Source organism: Tamandua tetradactyla, chromosome 14, assembly GCF_023851605.1.
Source record: "Tamandua tetradactyla isolate mTamTet1 chromosome 14, mTamTet1.pri, whole genome shotgun sequence".
Lineage (NCBI taxonomy): Eukaryota > Metazoa > Chordata > Mammalia > Pilosa > Myrmecophagidae > Tamandua > Tamandua tetradactyla.
The window spans coordinates 80,952,999-80,972,370 of NC_135340.1; the positions used below are offsets into that span (position 1 = coordinate 80,952,999).

General features: G+C 35.8%; 1 protein-coding gene across 6 annotated transcripts in view; it reads left to right on the forward strand.

The window, feature by feature from the left end:
* TRIP4 (thyroid hormone receptor interactor 4) overlaps positions 1–19,372 on the forward strand; it is a 105,522-nt gene that overhangs the window by 44,152 nt on the left and 41,998 nt on the right. For all 6 annotated transcript variants that reach the window (XM_077128186.1, XM_077128185.1, XM_077128184.1 and 3 more), the window contains 3 exons: positions 5,010–5,136; positions 8,315–8,502; positions 16,998–17,122. In XM_077128186.1, coding sequence (XP_076984301.1) covers positions 5,010–5,136; positions 8,315–8,502; positions 16,998–17,122 — 440 coding nt within the window. The remainder of the gene's footprint in view (positions 1–5,009; positions 5,137–8,314; positions 8,503–16,997; positions 17,123–19,372) is intronic.

Consider the following 19,372-nt stretch of genomic DNA (forward strand, 5'->3'; position numbering starts at 1 on the left):
TAAAAAGTATGCATGAGCTTTTTTCTTTTTTCTTTTTATATCTTTTTCTGAATTGATGCAAATGTTCTAAGAAATCATCTTGGTGATGAATATACAACTATGCGATGATATTGTTATTGATTATATACCAAGAATGGAACAATCATGATAAGAATGTTTATGTTCATTTTTTGCTATGTTTAAAAAAATTAGAAAATTAAAAAAAAAATCTTTTTATCTTTTGACCTACAGAATGGAAGAACTATTTGTAAGTTATATATCTGATAAGGGTTTACTATCCAGAATAAAGAACACCTATAACTTTTTTTTTTTTCACATGGACAGGCACCGGGAATCGAACCCGGGTCCTCGGGCATGGCAGGCAAGCATTCTTACCTGCTGAGCCACCGTGGCCTGCCCTCCTATAACTTTTTAACAAAAGACAACTCAATTAGAAAATGGGGCAAGGATTTAAATAGACATTTTTCCAGAGAAGATATTTAAATGTCCAATAAATATTTAAAAAGATACTAAATATCACTAGTCATTAGAGAAATGCAAATTAAAACTACAATGTAATTCCACTTCATACCTGCTAGGATGGCTTTATTAAAAACCTGAAAATAAGAAGTATTAGCATGGATGTGGAGAAATAGAATACTTATACGTTGTTGGTGAGAATGTAAAATGGTACAGCCACTGTGAAAAACAGTTTGGCTATTCCTCAGAAAGTTGAAGAATTACCTTGCAATTCTACTTCTAGGTAGATTACCAAAAAATTAAAGTAAGGACTTGGACAGACATTTGTACACCAGTATTCATCACAGCATCATTCACAATAGCTAAAAGGTAGAAACAACATGGGTATTTATCAACAGAAGAGTGGATGCACAAAATGTGGTATACCTAGCCATAAAAAGTAAAATGCTAGTACGTATGACAACATGGCTAAACCTTGAAGACATCATGTTGCATGGCATAAGCCAGACACAAAAAGAAAAATATTGTATAATTTCTCTTCTATGAGATACTTAGAATAAGCAAATTCATAGAGACACAAAACAGAATAATGCTTACTTGGCGGGGGGGAATGGAGGAGTTACTGCTAAATGAGTATGAGTTTTGGTTTGGGATTATGAAAATAGTTTAGAAATAAATAGTTGTAAAAGTTATACAGTATTGTCATTGTACTTAATATGAAGAACTACCCACTTAAAAAGTTAAAATGATTTTTATGTTATGTATTTTTAACACAATTAAAAATAATTATTTAAAAAAGCAACATTTTGAAATCAGAAAGAAAGATAGATGTTAAAGATTGAGATGGTATAATCTAGGAATGCCTAGAGTATATAATAATAGTGACTAAATGTACATTTTAAAAGTTTTTGCATGAGGAAGAACAAAGGAATGTCATTATTGCAGGGTGCTGAAAATAGATGGTAATTAATATTTTAAAATGTCACCTTATGTGTGAGACTAAGCAAAAAATGTTTATTTGGTACAAAATTTATATTTTGACTAGTGTATTTCCTAATATAACTTATGTAGGTAGTTTGATTAAACACCGTAAGTACTTGGAATCTTAGGTAGGACATGAGATTTTGTTGGTTTGTCCAGAGTGATGCCCCAATGAATCCCAGAGTGATTTGATCAGTGAGTGGAAAAATATTTGCAAAGCCCTTTTTGGGGAATGGTGAGAACGGGGAGAAATTCAGTTTCCTCAAGTTGAATTCTTATATTCTCATAAGCAGTGTTGACAACCAAAGCTGTAGGCTGAGCCCCCAGTCTTGGGGTTTGTTCATGTGAAACTTAACCCCACAAAGGATAGGTCTAGGCTACTTAAAATCTAGGCCTAAGATTCACCCCCAAGAGAGCCTCTTTTGTTGCTCAGATGTGGCCTCTCTCTCCAGCCAACACAACAAGCAAACTCACCTCCTTCCCCCTGTCTATGTGGGACATGACTCCCAGGGGTGTGGACCTTCCTGGCAATGTGGGACAGAAATCCTTGAATGATCAGAGACTCAGCATCAACAGATTGAGAAAAATCCTAGGATGAGCTGAGATTTAGCATCAAGGGATTGAGAAAACCTTCTCAACCAAAAGGGGAAAGTGTGAAATGAGACAAAGTGTCAATGGCTGAGAGATTCCAAGCAGAGTCGAGAGGTTATCCTGGAGGTTATTCTTATGCGTTAAGTAGATATCACCTTGTTATTCAAGATGTAATGGAGAGACTGGAGGGAACTGCATTAAAAATGCAGAGCTGTGTTCCAGTAGCCATGTTTCTTGAAGATGATTGAATAATGATATAGCTTTCACAGTGTGACTGTGTGATTGTGAAAACCTCGTGCCTGATGCTGTTTTATCTACCTTGTCAACAAAGGAGTAGAACATATGGAATAAAAATAAATAATAGGGGGAACAAATGCTAAAATAAATTTAGTTTGAAATGCCAGTGATCAATGAAAGTGAGGGGTAAGGAGCATGGTAGGTATAATCTTTTTTTTTTTCTTTTCTGTTTTCGTTTTATTTCTTTTTCTGAATTGATGCAAATGTTCTAAGAAATGATGAATATGCAACTAAGTGATGATATTGTGAATTACTGATTATATATGTTAATGTTTTATTTGGTTTGTTAAAATTTTTTTAGTTAATAAATAAATTTTTTTAAAAAGCAACTTTTTTTTGCTGAAATTGGCTAAAATAAAAAAATAAATGCATGATATTCCATAATATGTAAGTCCAATAAAATGGGTTTACTCTTTTATTACTGATGGGAATATTAATATGGTATAGCCTTTAGCAGGGAAATTTGGCAGTATCTCAAATTTTAGATTGTGCATACTTTTTGACATACTAGTTAGTTACACTATTAGATATCAAGATGCCAGTTTCTTCATCCTTTTGCCAACAGGTTTTTTGTTTGTAGGCACCGGGAAACCTGGGTCTCCAGCATGGCAGGTGAGAACCCTGCCTCCTGAGCCACCGTAGCCTGCCCTTACCAACAGTTTTTTTCTTTTAATTTATTTATTAATTAAAAAAAACAGACCAAATAAAACATTAACATACATAATCAGTAATTCACAATATCATCACTTAGTTGCATATTCATCATTTCTTAGAACATTTGCATCGATTTAAAAAAAAATAAAAAGATAACAGAAAAAGAAATAAAATGATAACAGAAAAAAAAGTTATACATACAGTACCCCTTACCCCTCGCTGTCATTGATTACTAGCATTTAAACTAAATTTATTTTAGCATTTGTTCCCCCTATTATTTATTTTTATTCCATATGTTCTCCTTTGTTGACAAGGTAGATGAAAGGAGCATCAGACGCAAGGTTTTCACAATCACATAGTCACATTGTGACAGCTGTATCATTATTTAATCATCCTCAAGAAACATGGCTACTAGAACACAGCTCTGCATTTTCAGGCAGTTCCCTCCAGCCTCTCCATTACATCTTGAATAACAAGATGATATCTACTTGATGCATAGGAATAACCTCCAGGATAACCTCTCGACTCTGTTTGGAATCTCTCAGCCATTGGCAATTTGTCTCATTTCCCTCTTCCCCCTTTTGGTCAGAAGGTTTTCTCAATCCCTTGATGCTAAATCTCAGCTCATTCTAGGGTTTTTCTCAATCCCTTGATTACCAACAGTTTTTAAAAACATTTGACATTCTGACACATGAAAAGTGGTATTGTATCATAATTTTAATTTATATTCTTTGCTATTGTTGTGTATTAATAACTTTGAGCCTTCTAAAATTGTATTAATTAGCTATTTGTATTATTTCTCTCATAGATTTTGAATTTGTACCACTATATTATGTTTCATCCACTTCCCTCCTTCCTTTAGATCCCACTGTTTCTACCCTATTTTAGGTTTACTTCTTCCCTCAAATTCTATTTTCTTAGCTTCACGCCTTCATTTCTACTTTTCCCTTGGTTTGGAAATCCCTCCTTTAATCTTTGCTTTTCAAATATCTACTTCTCCCTTCTCCCTTATACAACATGTGGGGTGATGTGATAAGAACTACCAGAAAGAGTATGCCTGTCTCATACTAATTATTAAATTCTCTTATTTATTGTCATTGTCTTAATGTCTGTTTTAAATGTGCTACCTAGATTGAAAACTTCTTAAAGCAGGAACCATGTCCTCCACATCTTTTATGTTGCCTTGCATATGAGAGGTGCCCAACATATAACTCGTGAATTTAATTCAAGGTCAATTTCACCCTTTCCTATTGGTAGAAGTTTATTATGTCATGCCTCAAAGTTATCATCAGGATCCACAAATATTTGTCAAACATCCGCAGGGGCACAAGGTACAGAGCAAGTAATGTAGAGGTATAGAATGGAATGAGATGTGGATCCTGCAGGGCCTGTGATCTTTTAATAAACAGTATTATTAGTTCTGCTATCCTATTATGAAGATCATCACAGTGTTTCAGAATTTAGAGCCACATACCCAGAACAGACACCATAGGCATCGGATAACACTGGACTGTATCAAATGACTATTTAGATAGTAGATGCTATAGGATTTCAGAGAAGGGAGCAAGCACTTTGTGCTTTTCTAAAGAGGAGGGCCTCTTTAGAACTTCTAGTCCTTGAAGCAAATGTAGAATACAGATAGATCAGCCTGGAGGAGTGGGGAAGGGCTCCTGAATGGACAGAGGACTAAGTGATTGTATAGCATGTGCTGAGGAAACAATGGTTAGAGTAAATAGCCTGCCATAGAATACCAGGGGTCAGGTTATTTCTAGACATCTTTTCTGATTTTGGCATCTTTAAGGATACTGTTAAACGGAAGAATGATTGTAGTGTGGCCTACAATTTTCTCGGTGTTCTGGAACTTTTTTTCTTTAAAGTTCTTGAAGTCTAGAGGGGCAGGGAAAGAGGGTACATCATCCATGGATTCCTCTTTGGATTCCAAATTTTATTACTGTTATTTTGGTGGTAAGGACATTTTGAACATAGAGCATTACCAATTATTGCATCCTTTTGGTTTGTTATCACAGACTAGATGAGACAGTACAGGCCATTGCCAGTGGAACCCTGAACCAGCCACTCAGGAAATTGGGTAGATCTTCTGAAGAGCCTTTGGGAGTTCTAGTGAATCCTAACTTGCACCAGCCCCCTCCTCAGGTTAGTGGGCCTTTATACGCTACCTTTGATGAAAGAAGATTGAGCCCAAATATTTCTTTTGTAAAGTGTGTCTGTTTATACCAATTCTACTCTTTCCGCATTCCTGCCTACCTTGTTGCCTAGCCCAGTTTTTCTCCAGTTTTTCTGGCAACACTTCTGACCAGTTGACCTATATTAACTTCTGAGTATTTCCCAAGAGAGCATTTTGTTACATACAGCATTGATCCTTTTGTTAACATTCTTTTTCTTTTATAGGTTATGGGTGGTCCCATAGAATATATTTTAAATTAATATATTAATTCACTTATTCATTGTCATAATTCATTTTTCTATCAAGTACTTACATGGAACGTCTATAAACATTGTAGTGAGTGATCAACCAGACACTGATTTTATGTTCAGGGAACTCACAAACAAGTGGAAGAAAAAAGATCCAACACTAATAGAGATGTTAATGCAGTGTTGTGTAAACTCAAAGAAGAGAGAGACTAGTTCCAGTTTGAGGGGATTCAAAGGTTTCATAGGAATGCTGGCTGTGGGTATTTGGGGATGGTGGGGGAAAAAAACTATCCAAGAAGAATGAATTATAGGGACAAAGGTGTGGGTACAGGAAAGCTTAGGATATATATAGGAATAGTAACTTCAGGCTACCTAGATAGGATTCATAAAAGGGATTATCATGGAAAATAAAGCAGGGTTAGGTGGTAGGACCAAATCACTAAAGAGTTTAAATGTTGATAGCTAAGAAGTTTTAGCATTTTTATTTTGTAAATAAATGTAAGCAACCAGAGGTTCTTAAGCAGAGAGATAAGGCAGTCAAAGTAATGCTTTAGAGAGCTTAACTGGAAACATTTATTCTGCGCTGAATATGTGCCAAGTTCTGTGATAAATGCTGGGAAATTAAAAGGAAAATGCCCGGCCCCTTTCCTTGAGGACATCAATTTAGTGGGAGGTCATGTGTGAATACAAATAATTAAAATTCTTTAAGATAATTGCTATAACTGAGGTATTTCATGGGTGCAGGACGAATTAGGAGAGGGTATTCATAAATCTGTTAGAGGTTCACAACAGAAACAGTGTACAGGAGGAGACTTACAGGATAAATATAGAAGTTTCCAAGCAGACAGATCTGAGGAGGGAATTCCAGGCAGAAGATAGAACGTGCACAAAGACTTAGCAGTTTGAGAGCATATTAAGTTTGGGGAACCCACAAGTAATTAAGTGTTGTTAGAAATTAAAATGGACTGATAGATGTATTAGTTTCTTTGGGCTGCCATAACCATGTACCATAAATTAGGTGGCTTAGGACAAAAGAAATGTATTTTCTCACAGTTCTGGAGGGGGAAGATCAAGGTGTCAATAGGGCACACTCCTGAAGGCTTGAGGGAAGAATTCTTCCTTATGTCTTCCAGCTTCTGATAGCCGAGGCATTCCTTGGTTTATACCTGTGTCATTCACATCTCTGCCTCTGAATTTTTGGGAGATAGTATTTATAGTAGCAATTCTTGATCACAAAGGCCCTTACTTTTCATATTAAAAAGTTTAGATTTTATCCTAAAGTAGACAAAAAGAAAAAATCTTGAGTAATTTAAGCAGAAGGTTGATACAACTTCCATTCCTATGTGGAGAATGAATTAGAAAGATATGTAAGATAAAGGCAGGACAATTGCCAAGGATGTTATTGCAGTAGCACAGTGGAGAGATTGAGAGCCCAAATTAGGATTGTAGCACAAGCATGGCAGTACGAGTTTTTTTAAAGGATACTAGTTAGCAGGCTCTATAATAGTTTTATTAAAAGATACTAAGAGCTTAATTTAGGAACACATCTATGGGAATAGAGAAACAGGTAATATATGCAAGAACTATAAGTAGAGATAGAGAGAATTTGGACCTCAGGATTGTTCAAAGACCAAAATTTTTATGAAACCACTTATTTTCCTTAGAATATATCAGTTCTTCCTTTATGTTCCCCCGTGGTAACGTACATTCTTATTTAGTGTTTCCTTCATTCTGCCTTGTTTTGGATAGTTATTTATATGTCTGTCTTCCACTAAGATTGTATGTTCCTTTAAAACAAGAACCAATTGTTTTTCATATTTTATGTTTCCCTACTTTATCTTCTTTTTACATAAATTATTCAAAAATTTCTCAAAGATGTGACACAAGTTATTCGAATCATGAAATTTTATTGTACAAAGATTCTTAGAGATTCATTTAGTCCAACTTCATCATTTTGAAATTGAGAAAACTGAAACCTTTAGGAGTTAAGTGGTTGCTTAAGAGCTCTAGACTTACCACTCTAGTGTGTTTTTTTCCCTAACAAAATATTAAATAAAAATATCAAAGAATTAAGAAAACTAACCCCAAACTTCACTTTCCTATCAAGGCCTTTTTGTTTATCTGTTTTAATTTTGGAGCATTGCTCTTCTTCCTCTGGAATACACATTAACCTTTGTCATTCCCGGACTGAACTAGTGCCAGTACTCTTCAGTCCCCTGTAATTACTTGTACCTTGTAATTTTCTATTCTCTTTACATGATGGAAGCCTTGTATCAATAGTGTTCCATCCTCTCTTTCAGAGGACAAGTTGTTAATTTCAGGGTAAGAGGATACTTTAGGCATCCAGTAGTCAGAACTGCTGCTGCTGGTACCATCTCTTTGGATTTATTACTGTACCAACATGTGACTCTGCCCCTAAGCACATGAAGAAAATGTGGACCAAAATATTGAACCTTTATTTGGCTGATTGAATTAAGTTGGGAAATTATCTGGAATCTAATATGGATCATTAATAAGTATAATTCAGCCCTTTTGGTGCTATAATTTGTGCTTTTGCTGGCATTGGAAGCCTTGTATGGAGAGTTGAGCATTCTATATTATCCTTTAAGATGGTACCTTTTTATCATACCTAGAACCCCTCCTGTGTTTATGCAATCTCCACCTTTTTTGGCCCTCTCTCAGATAAAGATGAAATTGTTTTTTCTAAGAAAGTGCTTCTAATATAATTTTCTCATTATTAGCATTCATCTCATCTCATCTCATTTTGTCCACCTATCCCATTCACCTTAATTTGCAGGTTTTCCCTTGTCATGTGACACAGTGTATGTATATGTGTGTGTATAGTATTATATAGCTATTTTATATATATTTTTTAACCCCCCACCTCTATCCTATATAGTGGGTAGACCAGACAGGAGCAGCCTCACAGAAGAAGGCTTTCCATTCAGCGGGATCAGAACTAGAGCTGAACTCACATCAGCACCGGTTACGAATCCAGGACCAAGAATTTCAGGAAGGCTTTGATGGTGGCTGGTGCCTCTCCATGCATCAGCCCTGGGCTTCTCTGCTTGTCAAAGGGATTAAAAGGTAAAAGCAGAAATTAATCTTGGAAAAATTTAGAGTAATATAAACTACTTAGTTTAGAATCATAGAATAGATTTGGTTTTCTCCAATTTAGTGATGATTTATACTACCCTTTAGTACATAGAACTTTAAAGCAATATATTCAAGTTACTGACCTGGTAGTAGCAAGCATAAAAAGCATAAAAACCAAACCACGTTTAGAAAGGCTGAGGGTCTGAGTCAAAACAAAGAGGACACTACTCTTTTCATCTTTTAAAGGAAGACTGTTTAAAAAACTCCTCTTGGCCTTACCTTTGTAATATGCTACTGAAGCAACCTTAATGGTTTAAAAAAAATTTCAAATTTTTTGACTATTTATTAAGATACCAGTCTAACTGGTTTTGTTTTTTTAATCTGTATATCTATCTGTTAATCTGGGTAACATGTTGAGAAAATTTTTACCACAAATTCCTTTTCCTCAAAAGCTAAGGGAATAGTGAGGGCTAAGTAGGTAAGAATTGAGTAGTCATGCCTGTTAGTAATGCTAATAGCCTGCTATTCCTTGGTTTCATGTTTCTTCTCAATTCAATTTAAAAATATATGTATTTTATATATATGATATATTTTTTGCTTTTAATAAATATAAATATAAAATTGGAAAATACAGAAAAGCAGCAAGGAAAAAAAAAGTTCACCCATAATTACACCACCTAGGAAAAGCTGTTAACATTTTGGAATATTTATTTATTTTCTTTTTCCTATACATATTGTTCTATAGTGAGATCATAATACATACACATATATATATATTTATTTATATATATTTATACTAGTGTTCTTTCACTTATTTAAAAACATATTCAACTTTGTTTCTTACCTATTAGAATTTAAATGCCTCACAATGTCCTAACTCAACAGTGATAATATCTTGTATTTAAACAGAATTTTACAGTTCTTAAACAGCAGCTTTGGAGTGTACAGACACAAAATATTGTAGTAGCAAGTTCTGCAAAGTGGTGCCTCCACTAGTAGAATGAAAGAGCTAGAAAAAGAGACCAGAATTAACTAAGTGATAATCTTAGAACCAAAATGGATATTTAGCACACGTCCAGGAATTCCAGAGGAAGCAAGAGGCTGGTGAAAGTTCAGCTTTTGTAAGTGAAGGCAGAGACCAGTGATCAAATCCCCTTGTTCAGTCCTGTGACAGCAGCTGTAGAAACAGCTGTGGCAATGTGGCCTGGATTCCTGGAATGGCTGCTTGGGTTCAGAGCTGTCAGAGCAAACCACCGTCTCTAAAAGTTGGGTTGAGGGTCAAGATCAGTCTGGGGAAATCCCTAAAGGACCAGTGCCGCAGCTGGCCTCTGCTTTAGCCCTCTCTGCAACAGCTCTTCTAGCATCCCACCAACATCCACCTGAACATAAACAGCTCATTGTTGTTTTTATTAACTTCTGAGTGTCAAGTGTTTCCTAGTCTGGCAGATCTCTGAGGGCACAGCATAGACTTGGCCTTGGTTTCAGCCTCTCTGCAGCAGCAGCTTCTGGCCTCATGCCAGCATCTACTAGGACTTAAAGACCCAATGTACTTTTTCATTGATAGAGTTTTTTTTCTTGCGTAGTTAAGTCTGGCGAATCCCTGAGGGCCCAGTACAGAAGCTAACCTTGGTTTCTTTCAGAAGTAGTGCCTTCTGGCCTTACGTCAGTGACAGCAGAGACATAAAGAGCCAGTACACTTCTTTTTTCTTTTTCTTTGTTGTTTGTTTGTTTTCTTTCTCTGTATTATATTTTTGGATCTGACAGATCCCTGAGGGCAAGCAGGGATGCTGGCCTAGGTTTTTTTTTTGTTTTTTTTTTTTATATATATTTTTTGTATTTTTTTATTTTTATTTTTTTCTCTATATTATCATTTTATTTCTTTTTCTGTTGTCTTGCTATTTCTTTTTCTAAATCGATGCAAATGTACTAAGAAATGATGATCATACATCTATGTGATGATATTAAGAATTACTGGCCTAGGTTTTGTCCTCAAGAAGCAGCTTCTGATTTCCCACCATCGTATAATAAGACACTTGGAGAGGCAGTACACTTCATTGTTTTTTTCTTGTTTTCTTTTTTTGTATGTTTTGTCTGTTAATATTTTTTTTCTTTTCTCCCTTCATTTCCTTTTTCCTTTTCCCCCCATTTTTTCATTTTTTCCCCCTTTTTGTTCTTACTGTGATAGACCAAAGCGAGAACTAAATTTCTAGAATGACCACAACATAATACTCAGAGTGCCTAGTTCTCAATAAAAAAAAAAATTACAAAACATAAAGGAGATAGGAACATATGACCTAGTCATCAGAAAAAAATAATTCAATTGAAAATATTCTGGAGGAAGCAGTCTCTGGAATTGTTAATCAAAGATCATAGAACAACGCTCATAAATAGGATTAAAGAACTGACAAACATGGACAAAGTACTGAAATAAACCAGGAAAAATATATGAACAAAGTGAGAATTTCATTTCATTAGTGAGTAGAAATTATAAAGAAGAACCAAATGGAAATTCTGGAACTCGAAAAAATAGAAACTGAATGAGAAATTCAGTACAGGGGTTCAAGAGTGGATTGGAGGATGCAGAAGAAAGGATCAGTAAACTTGAAGACAAAAGGATTGAAATTGTCAAGGTTTAGGAGCAAAGAGAAAAAAGAATGAAATAAATGAATAGAGCCTGAGGAACCTGTGAGGCAGCATCAAACTTAAGAATATATACATTACAGTAGTCCCAAAAGGAAAAGGGAAAGAAAAAGGGCCAGAAAAAAAATTTTTGAAGAAATAAAACTTCCCAAATCTGATAAAAGATATAAATATACGTATCCAAAATGCCCAACAGATGCCAATAGGATGAACCCAAACAGATCTGCACTGCGACATTTTATAATCATGCCGTCTAATGCCAAGGACAAAGACCTTAAAAACAGCAAGGGAGAAGTAACATGTCACATATTAGGAATTCTTAATAAGATTGTCATCTGATGAGGGAGATGGCAGTGCAATGGTGACTCAGTGACAGAATTCTTACCTACCACGTTGGAGACCTGGGTTCAATTCCTGGAGCCTGCCCATGCCAAAAAAAAGAGGGGCAAATTAAGATATTTCCTGACAAATGAAACCAAGGGAGTTCATTACCCCTACTCATGCCTTATAGGAAATGTTAAAGGGAACCTCCATGTTGAAAGGAAAGGACACTAGGCAGTATCTTCTTTTTTTTTAAACTTTTTTTTATTAATTAAAAAAAAATTAACAACATTAAGATATCATTCCATTCTACATCTACAATCAGTAATTCTTAATATCATCACATAGTTGTATATTCATCATTTCTTAGAACATTTGCATCAATTTAGAAAAAGAAATAAAAACAACAGAAAAAGAAATAAAACGATAATAGAGAAAAAAAAGATTATGCATACCATACCCCTTACCCCTTGCTTTCATTTACCACTAGCATTTCAAACTAAATTTATTTTAACATTTGTTCCCCCCTATTATTTATTTTTATTCCATATGTTCTACTCTTCTGTTGATATAGTAGCTAAAAGGAGCATCAGACACAAGGTTTTCACATTCACAGAGTCTCATTGTGAAAGCTGTATCATTGTTCAATCATCATCAAGAAACATGCCTACTGGAACACAGCTTTACATTTTCAGGCAGTTCCCTCCAGCCTCTCCACTACATCTTGAACAACAAGGTGATATCTACTTAATGCATAAGAATAACCTCCAGGATAACTCTCAACTCTGTTTGGAATCTCTCAACCATTGACACTTAGTCTCATTTCACTCTTCCCCCTTTGGTCGAGAAGTTTCTCTCAATCCCTTGATGTTAATTCTCAGCTCATTCTAGGGTTTTTCTCAGTCCCTTGATGCTGAGTCTCAGCTGATTCCAGGATTTCTGTCCCACGTTGCCAGGAAGATCCACACCCCTGGGAGTCATGTCCCACGCAGAGAGGGAGAGGGTGGTGAGACTGCTCGTCATGTTGGCTGAAGAGAGAGGCCACATCTGAGCAACAAAAGAGGCTCTCTTGGGGGTGACTCTTAGGCCTAAATTTTAAGTAGACTTGACCTATCCTTTGTGGGATTAAGTTTCATATGAACAACCCCCAAGACTTGGGGCTCAGCCTATAGCTTTGGTTGTCCACACTGCTTGTGAGAATATCAAGAATTCAACTTGGGGAAGTTGAATTTCTCCCCGCTCTCACCATTCCCTGAAGGGGGCTTGCAAATACTTTTCCAGTCACTGATCAAATCACTCTGGGATTCGTCGGGGCATCACTCTGGACAAACCAACAAAATCTCATGTCCTACCTGAGATTCCAAGTACTTATGACATTCAATCAAACTATCTACATGAGTTATATTAGGAAATGCTCTAGTCAAAATCTAAATTTTATAGCAAACATTTTTTGCTTTAGTCTCACACATAAGGTGACATTTTAAAGTATTAATTATCATCTATTTTCAGCACCCTGCAAGAATAACATTCCTTTTTTCTTCCTCATGCAAAAACATTTTTAAAATTTTTACATTGTACATTTCACTATTATATACTCTAAGCATTCACTAGGCAGTATCTTGATGATTGATGGGGAATTAAAGATCACCAGTGTGAGTAACAAATGCGTAAATATAAAAACTAATATTATTTCATTTGTAATACTATCTTTTACTTCTTATAAGGCATTAAAATTCAAATGCATATGAACAAGTACAAATATTTGTTACTGGGCACACAATGCATAAAGATATAATCTGTGACAAGAACAACATAAAAGAGAGGGATGTAGGGATATCGGTAGTGTGTGTGTATAGACTATTGATATCAAGTTGGAATGCATGCAAATTAAATTGTAATAGGATCAGTATGCTAAATGTAATCCTCATGGTAACCATAAATGAAATATCTTTAAAAAATTGACACAAAAGGATAGGATAAGTGATTCAGAATTGCTCATTATAAAAGATCATCTGGGGGGGCCACGCTGGCTCAGCAGACAGAGTTCTTACCTGCCATGCTCGAGACTGGGTTCACATCCCAGTGCCTGCCCCTGCAAAAAAAAAAAAGAAAGATCATCTAGGGGATGCATGGGTAGTTCATTGGTAGAATTCTCGCCTGTCATGTGGAAGCTTTGGATTTGATTTCCAGCACATGCATTTACCAAAAAAAAAAAATTCAGCAAATAGTGCTATAATAACAGGATAGTCACGTGGAAAAAGAATGAAATGTGACCCCCACCATACAGCATACAAAAAAAAAAGGTCATCTAAACAAAAAGGGTAGCAGTAATAGAGAACGAAAGAGACAAAAGGTATAAGATGTACAAAAAACAATTAACAAAATGACAGAAATGATTTGCTTAAATGTAAATGTCTTAAATCTTCTGATCAAAAGATATATATTGTCAAAATGGATAAAGAAGCATGGCCCAACTGTATGCTTTTTACAAGAGACCCATTTTAGATCCACAGATACAAATAGGTTGAAAGTGAAAGGATGGAAAAGAATTTTTCATGCAAATAACTCATCAAAAGAGAATAGGGTTGGCTATGTTAATATCAGACACAATAGACTTAGAGTAAAAAACTGTTACAAAAGACAAAGAAGAACAATATATATCAATAAAAGGGTCAATTCAAAAAGATTTAACAATTATAGACATAGGTGCACTTAAATCACAGCAATAAATATTAAAAGCAAACATTAAGAATTGTATGCCAACGAACTAGATAATCCAGAAGAAATGGAAAACTTTCTAGAAATATATCAATTTCTCAGAATGACTCAGGAAGAAATAGAAAACATCAGCAAACCTGTAAGTAGAGAAATTAAATCAATAATTCAAAAGCTTTCTGCCAAAGAAAAGTCCAAGGCCAGATGGTTTCGCTCGTGAATTCTGTCAAACATTTAAAGAAGAATTAATACTAGTCCTTCTTAAACTCTTCCAAAGAATGGAAGATGAAGTAACACTTCCTAATTCAGTCTACAGAGCAAGCATTACTCCGATTCCAAAGCCTGGTAATACATCGTGAAAAAAGAAAATTACAAAACAATTTCCCTTATGAATATAATTCAAAGTTCTTAAAAAAAAATACTAGCAAACTGAATCTAACAGCATATTAAATATATTATAACACTGTGACCAAGTAGGATTTATCCCAAGAATACAATGGTGGTTCAACATACAAAAATCAATCAGTATAACACACTACATAAATAGAATAAAGGAAAAAAAGCACGTGATTATCTGAATAGATACAGAAAAGGCATTAGACAAAATTGAGCACTCTTTCTTGATAAAAAAGGAAACACAGAAATAAGAATAGCAGGGAACTTTCTCGACATGATAAATGCTGTTTATGAAGGACCCACAGCCAACTAATGTCATGTCAAGCTTAAAACTTTCCTGTTAACATCAGAAATGAAACAGTGATGCCCACTCTCACCACTGCTGTTAAACATTGTACTAGGAATTTTTACTAAAGCAGTTAGGCAAGAAAAAGCACCCAAATTGGAAAGGAAGAAGTAAAATATCTCTATTTGCAGATGACTTGATGTTACATTTAGAAAACACGAAGATATTCACAAGAAAACTATTAATACTAATAAATGAATTCTACAAAACATGCAAAAAGAGTTGTGTTCCTATATACTAGCAGTAAGCAATCTGAACAGGATATTTAGGAAAAAATTCCATTTACAATAGCATCTAAAAGAATAAAATACCTAGGAATAAATTTAACTCAGGATTTAAAAGACTTGTATACTGAAAACTACGAAGCATTGCTGAAAGAAATCAAAGAAGACCTAAAAAATGGCAAGTCATCCCCCATTCATGGATCGAGAGAGTTAACATTGTTAATATATCAGTATTACCCTAAATGATTTACACATTCAATGACATCCCTATTTAAATTCCTATAGCATTTTTTTTTTTTGCCAAAATGGAGAAACTGCTACCCAAATTTATGTGAAACTATAAGGGACCCTGAAAACCCTAAAAAATCTTGAAAAAAGAACAGATTTGGAGACCTCACATATCCTGATTATCAAATTGTATCACAAAGCGATGGTAATCAAAACATTGTGGTACTGGCACAAAAATAGAAGTAGATAAGTGGAACAGAATTGAAAATCTAGAAATAGGCCCACACATTTATAGCTAAATGTTTTTTGTTGTTGTTGTTGTTTTTGTTTTTTAATTTATTTTTCATGGGCAGGCACCAGGAATCGAACCTGGGTCTCCAGCATGGCAGGCGAGAACTGTACCTGCTGAAACACCGCAGCCCACCCTACTCAATTGATTTTCTTAGCATGTTTTTATTGTGAAATATGCATATATACAAAAAAAAAAGAATAATCATTTTCGGAGTACACTCCAACGCATAAGTGTCTTCCTTTTCAAAAGTAGAAAACTAAACAGCTTGCCTTCTGCTGAGGGAATCAGTATTTCCATTTCTTTCATCCTATTTTGGGTCTCATTGGAAAGAGCAGGATGAGCAGCATCCAGCACGTAAACAGAAATCCCACAACAATAAATTAGGTGGTTTATTAATAAATAATAAATTTGTAGGCTTATTTTCCCAGTAACCAGCCCTTCAGGTTATTTGATATAAAGGGTAGAAATATATTGATTCATTTCCCATTTATTGAGTACTTTCTGTATACCCAGCAGTCTTCTAATTCATCTATATTGTAAAACCAAGGATATGAAAAATTTTATAACGGGTATATTATCAAAGTACCTCATTTTGTGTGAGGTAAAAGAAAAACATCTTTTTGTAACCGTTGGAGAATAAAAAAGTAATTAAATTCTCTAGAGGGCGTTTGTTTTTCTACTTAACAATTATTTTAAATTAGTCAGCAAGTTGTTTAATTATCCATAAAGAACATAATTGTTCTTATTTAGAAACACAACTGTTCTTACTTAGAAAATATAAACAGGTGTATTTGCAATTTAAAGAGTAAAGATGGTAGGCATTTTTTTTTAAACTTAAATTCTATTAAATCAAAGTACCATTCCTGAGGAGTCATGTGTGGGTGAGAATTTTTCTTTTAGACTGGAGAACAAATAATCAGCAGTCTTCCAGGAAAAAGTTAGTCTTTGATTCACAGAAGGGCAAGGATTTTCATTTCTGTGGGACAGGTTGGATACCTTGAAAGTAGGATCTGTATTATAGAAGTCCCAAATCTAGTAACGGCTCCCGTTCTAAGTAGAGGGATCAGGTAGAAAGTGATCAGGAAAGAGATGAGTTGTATGATTTTCTTTTTTCTGATGAGAAAAGAAATTAGAACAAAATTTATTCTTAAGTCAAAGTTATTGTGAGAGAAAGTGTTTTTCACAAAAGATATCCCTTTTGGTTGGATGTCATCTATAGATCTCTTGGTCCAGTTGGGTATTTGCTGTAGGGCCTGTTGTAGTTTATGGGATTCTCTAGAAATTAGAATTTAGACCCTTCCTACTAAATTTGTGTTTGTTTAAGGGTGGAGGGCAGAACTTGGTACACCCCTCACAGAGGACGGCTTTGGATAGCAGCCACAGCCAAAACACCCTCTACTCAAGAAGTGTCAGAACTCCAGGCTACGTATCGTCTTCTTCGTGGGAAAGGTAACAGCCATATATCTTCTTTCAATCTTATTTTATGGGTAGTATGATGGTTAAGTTCTGGGACAACTTGGCCAACTGATGATGACCTGTTGTCTGGTCAGGCAAGCACTGGCTTGACCATTGCTGCAAGTATATTTCTTGGCTGGTTAATAAACCAGAAGGCTGGTGTATCAAATCATCAGTCAGTTGATTGCATCTGTGGCCAATCACATCTGCAATCAACTATGGCACCTCCCACCAATGAGATAATCCAATCAGTTAAAGTTTTTTAGGTAAGAAAAGAAACTTTTTTCACTGCTTCTTTAGCCAGCGAACCTCTAATGTGGAGTTCATACAGAGCCTTCATCGGAATTGCTAGCTTCGCAGACTGTTCTGCAGATTTTGAACTCTTCCACTCGCATGGTTGCGTGAGACACCTTTATAAATCTCATATTTACAAATATTGCCTGTTGGTTCTGTCTCTCTAGAGAACACTGACCAGTACAACTTAGTACTGGGAGTGGTTCTTGAGAAACAGAATCTTAAAAACGGGTCTTTACAATTGCTTTTCTGCTCTGATTAGACTCAGAGGTACTAATGACTGTGTTTCCAATAGTCAAAATGTCACAGTCCATGGGGTGAGTTGGTAAGAGAGATAACTCAAAATATCACTATTAGATTCTGCTAATTGTACACTTATATGAGGCAACGCTCTGGGTGAGAATGTTTTTGACACCTTTACGGGGATTTGTGGAATTGAGAGGTATAATGATGTTGGCTGGTTGTTGTTAGATATACTAGATACAGTGATGAGGGAAAGGGATGAGCTGAAGGCTTCAAATTTGCAACTTAAATGTTATATGAATGATGTAAATGTTTCCATGTTTACCCTGAAAGAAAATCTTATTTCCGGTAGTTGCAGATTTGAGATCTCTGAAAACTAGACACAGAGCCTTATTGTGCGAGTAGTAGATTTACAAGGTAAACTAAAATCTCAGCCTCGTAGTGTGTTTGCTGTTAAAGTAAGAGCTATGATTGGAAAAGAATGGGATCCTGAAAAGTGGTATGGGATATATGGTTTGATAATGATAGCATGGGGAGATGGAATCCCTGGAATCTGCTGAGCCTTTGCTAGATAGACCTGTAGTGAACTGCCCTGAAGAAAGAGATTCCCAACCTCCAGCCTGCCTGGAGAAAATAGCTTTCTAGCCTCCAGTCTGCCCAGTGGAGTCTGCCATCCAACCTCCACCTAACAAAATTAGCCCTTCAATGCCTGCTAACACTGTAACCACCTCACCTGGTGAAGCATCCCTCACTCCTCTGTCTGGAGTGATGAATCCTGTTTCACCAGATGAAATTGCAACAGAATGCCCTAAGGTAGTTGGCTTGAAAGACACTTCTATTTCTTTTCATGACCCACCCCACCATCCCTCTTTTTTTCAAGATCTATGACTTGAATAAAGTCCCAACAGGCCCCAAAAGGTGAGGAGGTATGCTATACTCCAAAAGAACTGCATGAGTTTTCCAGTCTATAAAGACAGAAATCAGGGAATATGTGTGGGAATGGATATTAAGGGTGTGGGATAATGGTGGAAGAACATAAAGTTGGATCAAGCTGAATTTATTGATATGGGCCCACTAAACAGAGATTCTGCATTCAGTGTTGTAGCTCGAGGGGTTAGAAAGGGCATTAACTGTTTGGACGGTTGGCTGAAACATGGATCAAAAGATGGCCAGTATTACCTGAGGTTGAAATGCCCAAACTGCCTTGGTATAATGTAGATGAGGGGATCTAGAAGCTTGTAGAGACTGGAGTGTTAGAATGGATTTATCATGGAAGGCCTGCTCATGCAACCCAGGAATGTCTAGAGGGTACATCTTTCACCAGAACCTTGAGAATTAAATTTGTGAGATTAACTCCTTCATCCCTGAAGAGCTCTGTAGTCGCCCTTCTCTGTAGGTCAGATATTACTGTGAGCACTGCTGTCACTGAGCTGGAATCCTTAAACAGAATGGGGATGATTGGATCCTAAGTTGACAGAAGTCACGTGCTGACAGTCACCATTGACAAGGTAGATGTGGCCACCCTAATGGACAGCAGACTCAAAGCACTAGTCAAAATAATCTGGCTCACAGAGACTCGTGGCATTGGCTATTAGATCATGGGGTTCCTAGAAGTAAAATTGATGGACAGTCTATTAAATTCTTGTTTGAGCTGTATAAGCAGAAGAATTCTGGGTCAAGTAAACAGAAGTCTTAACTTGAATTACA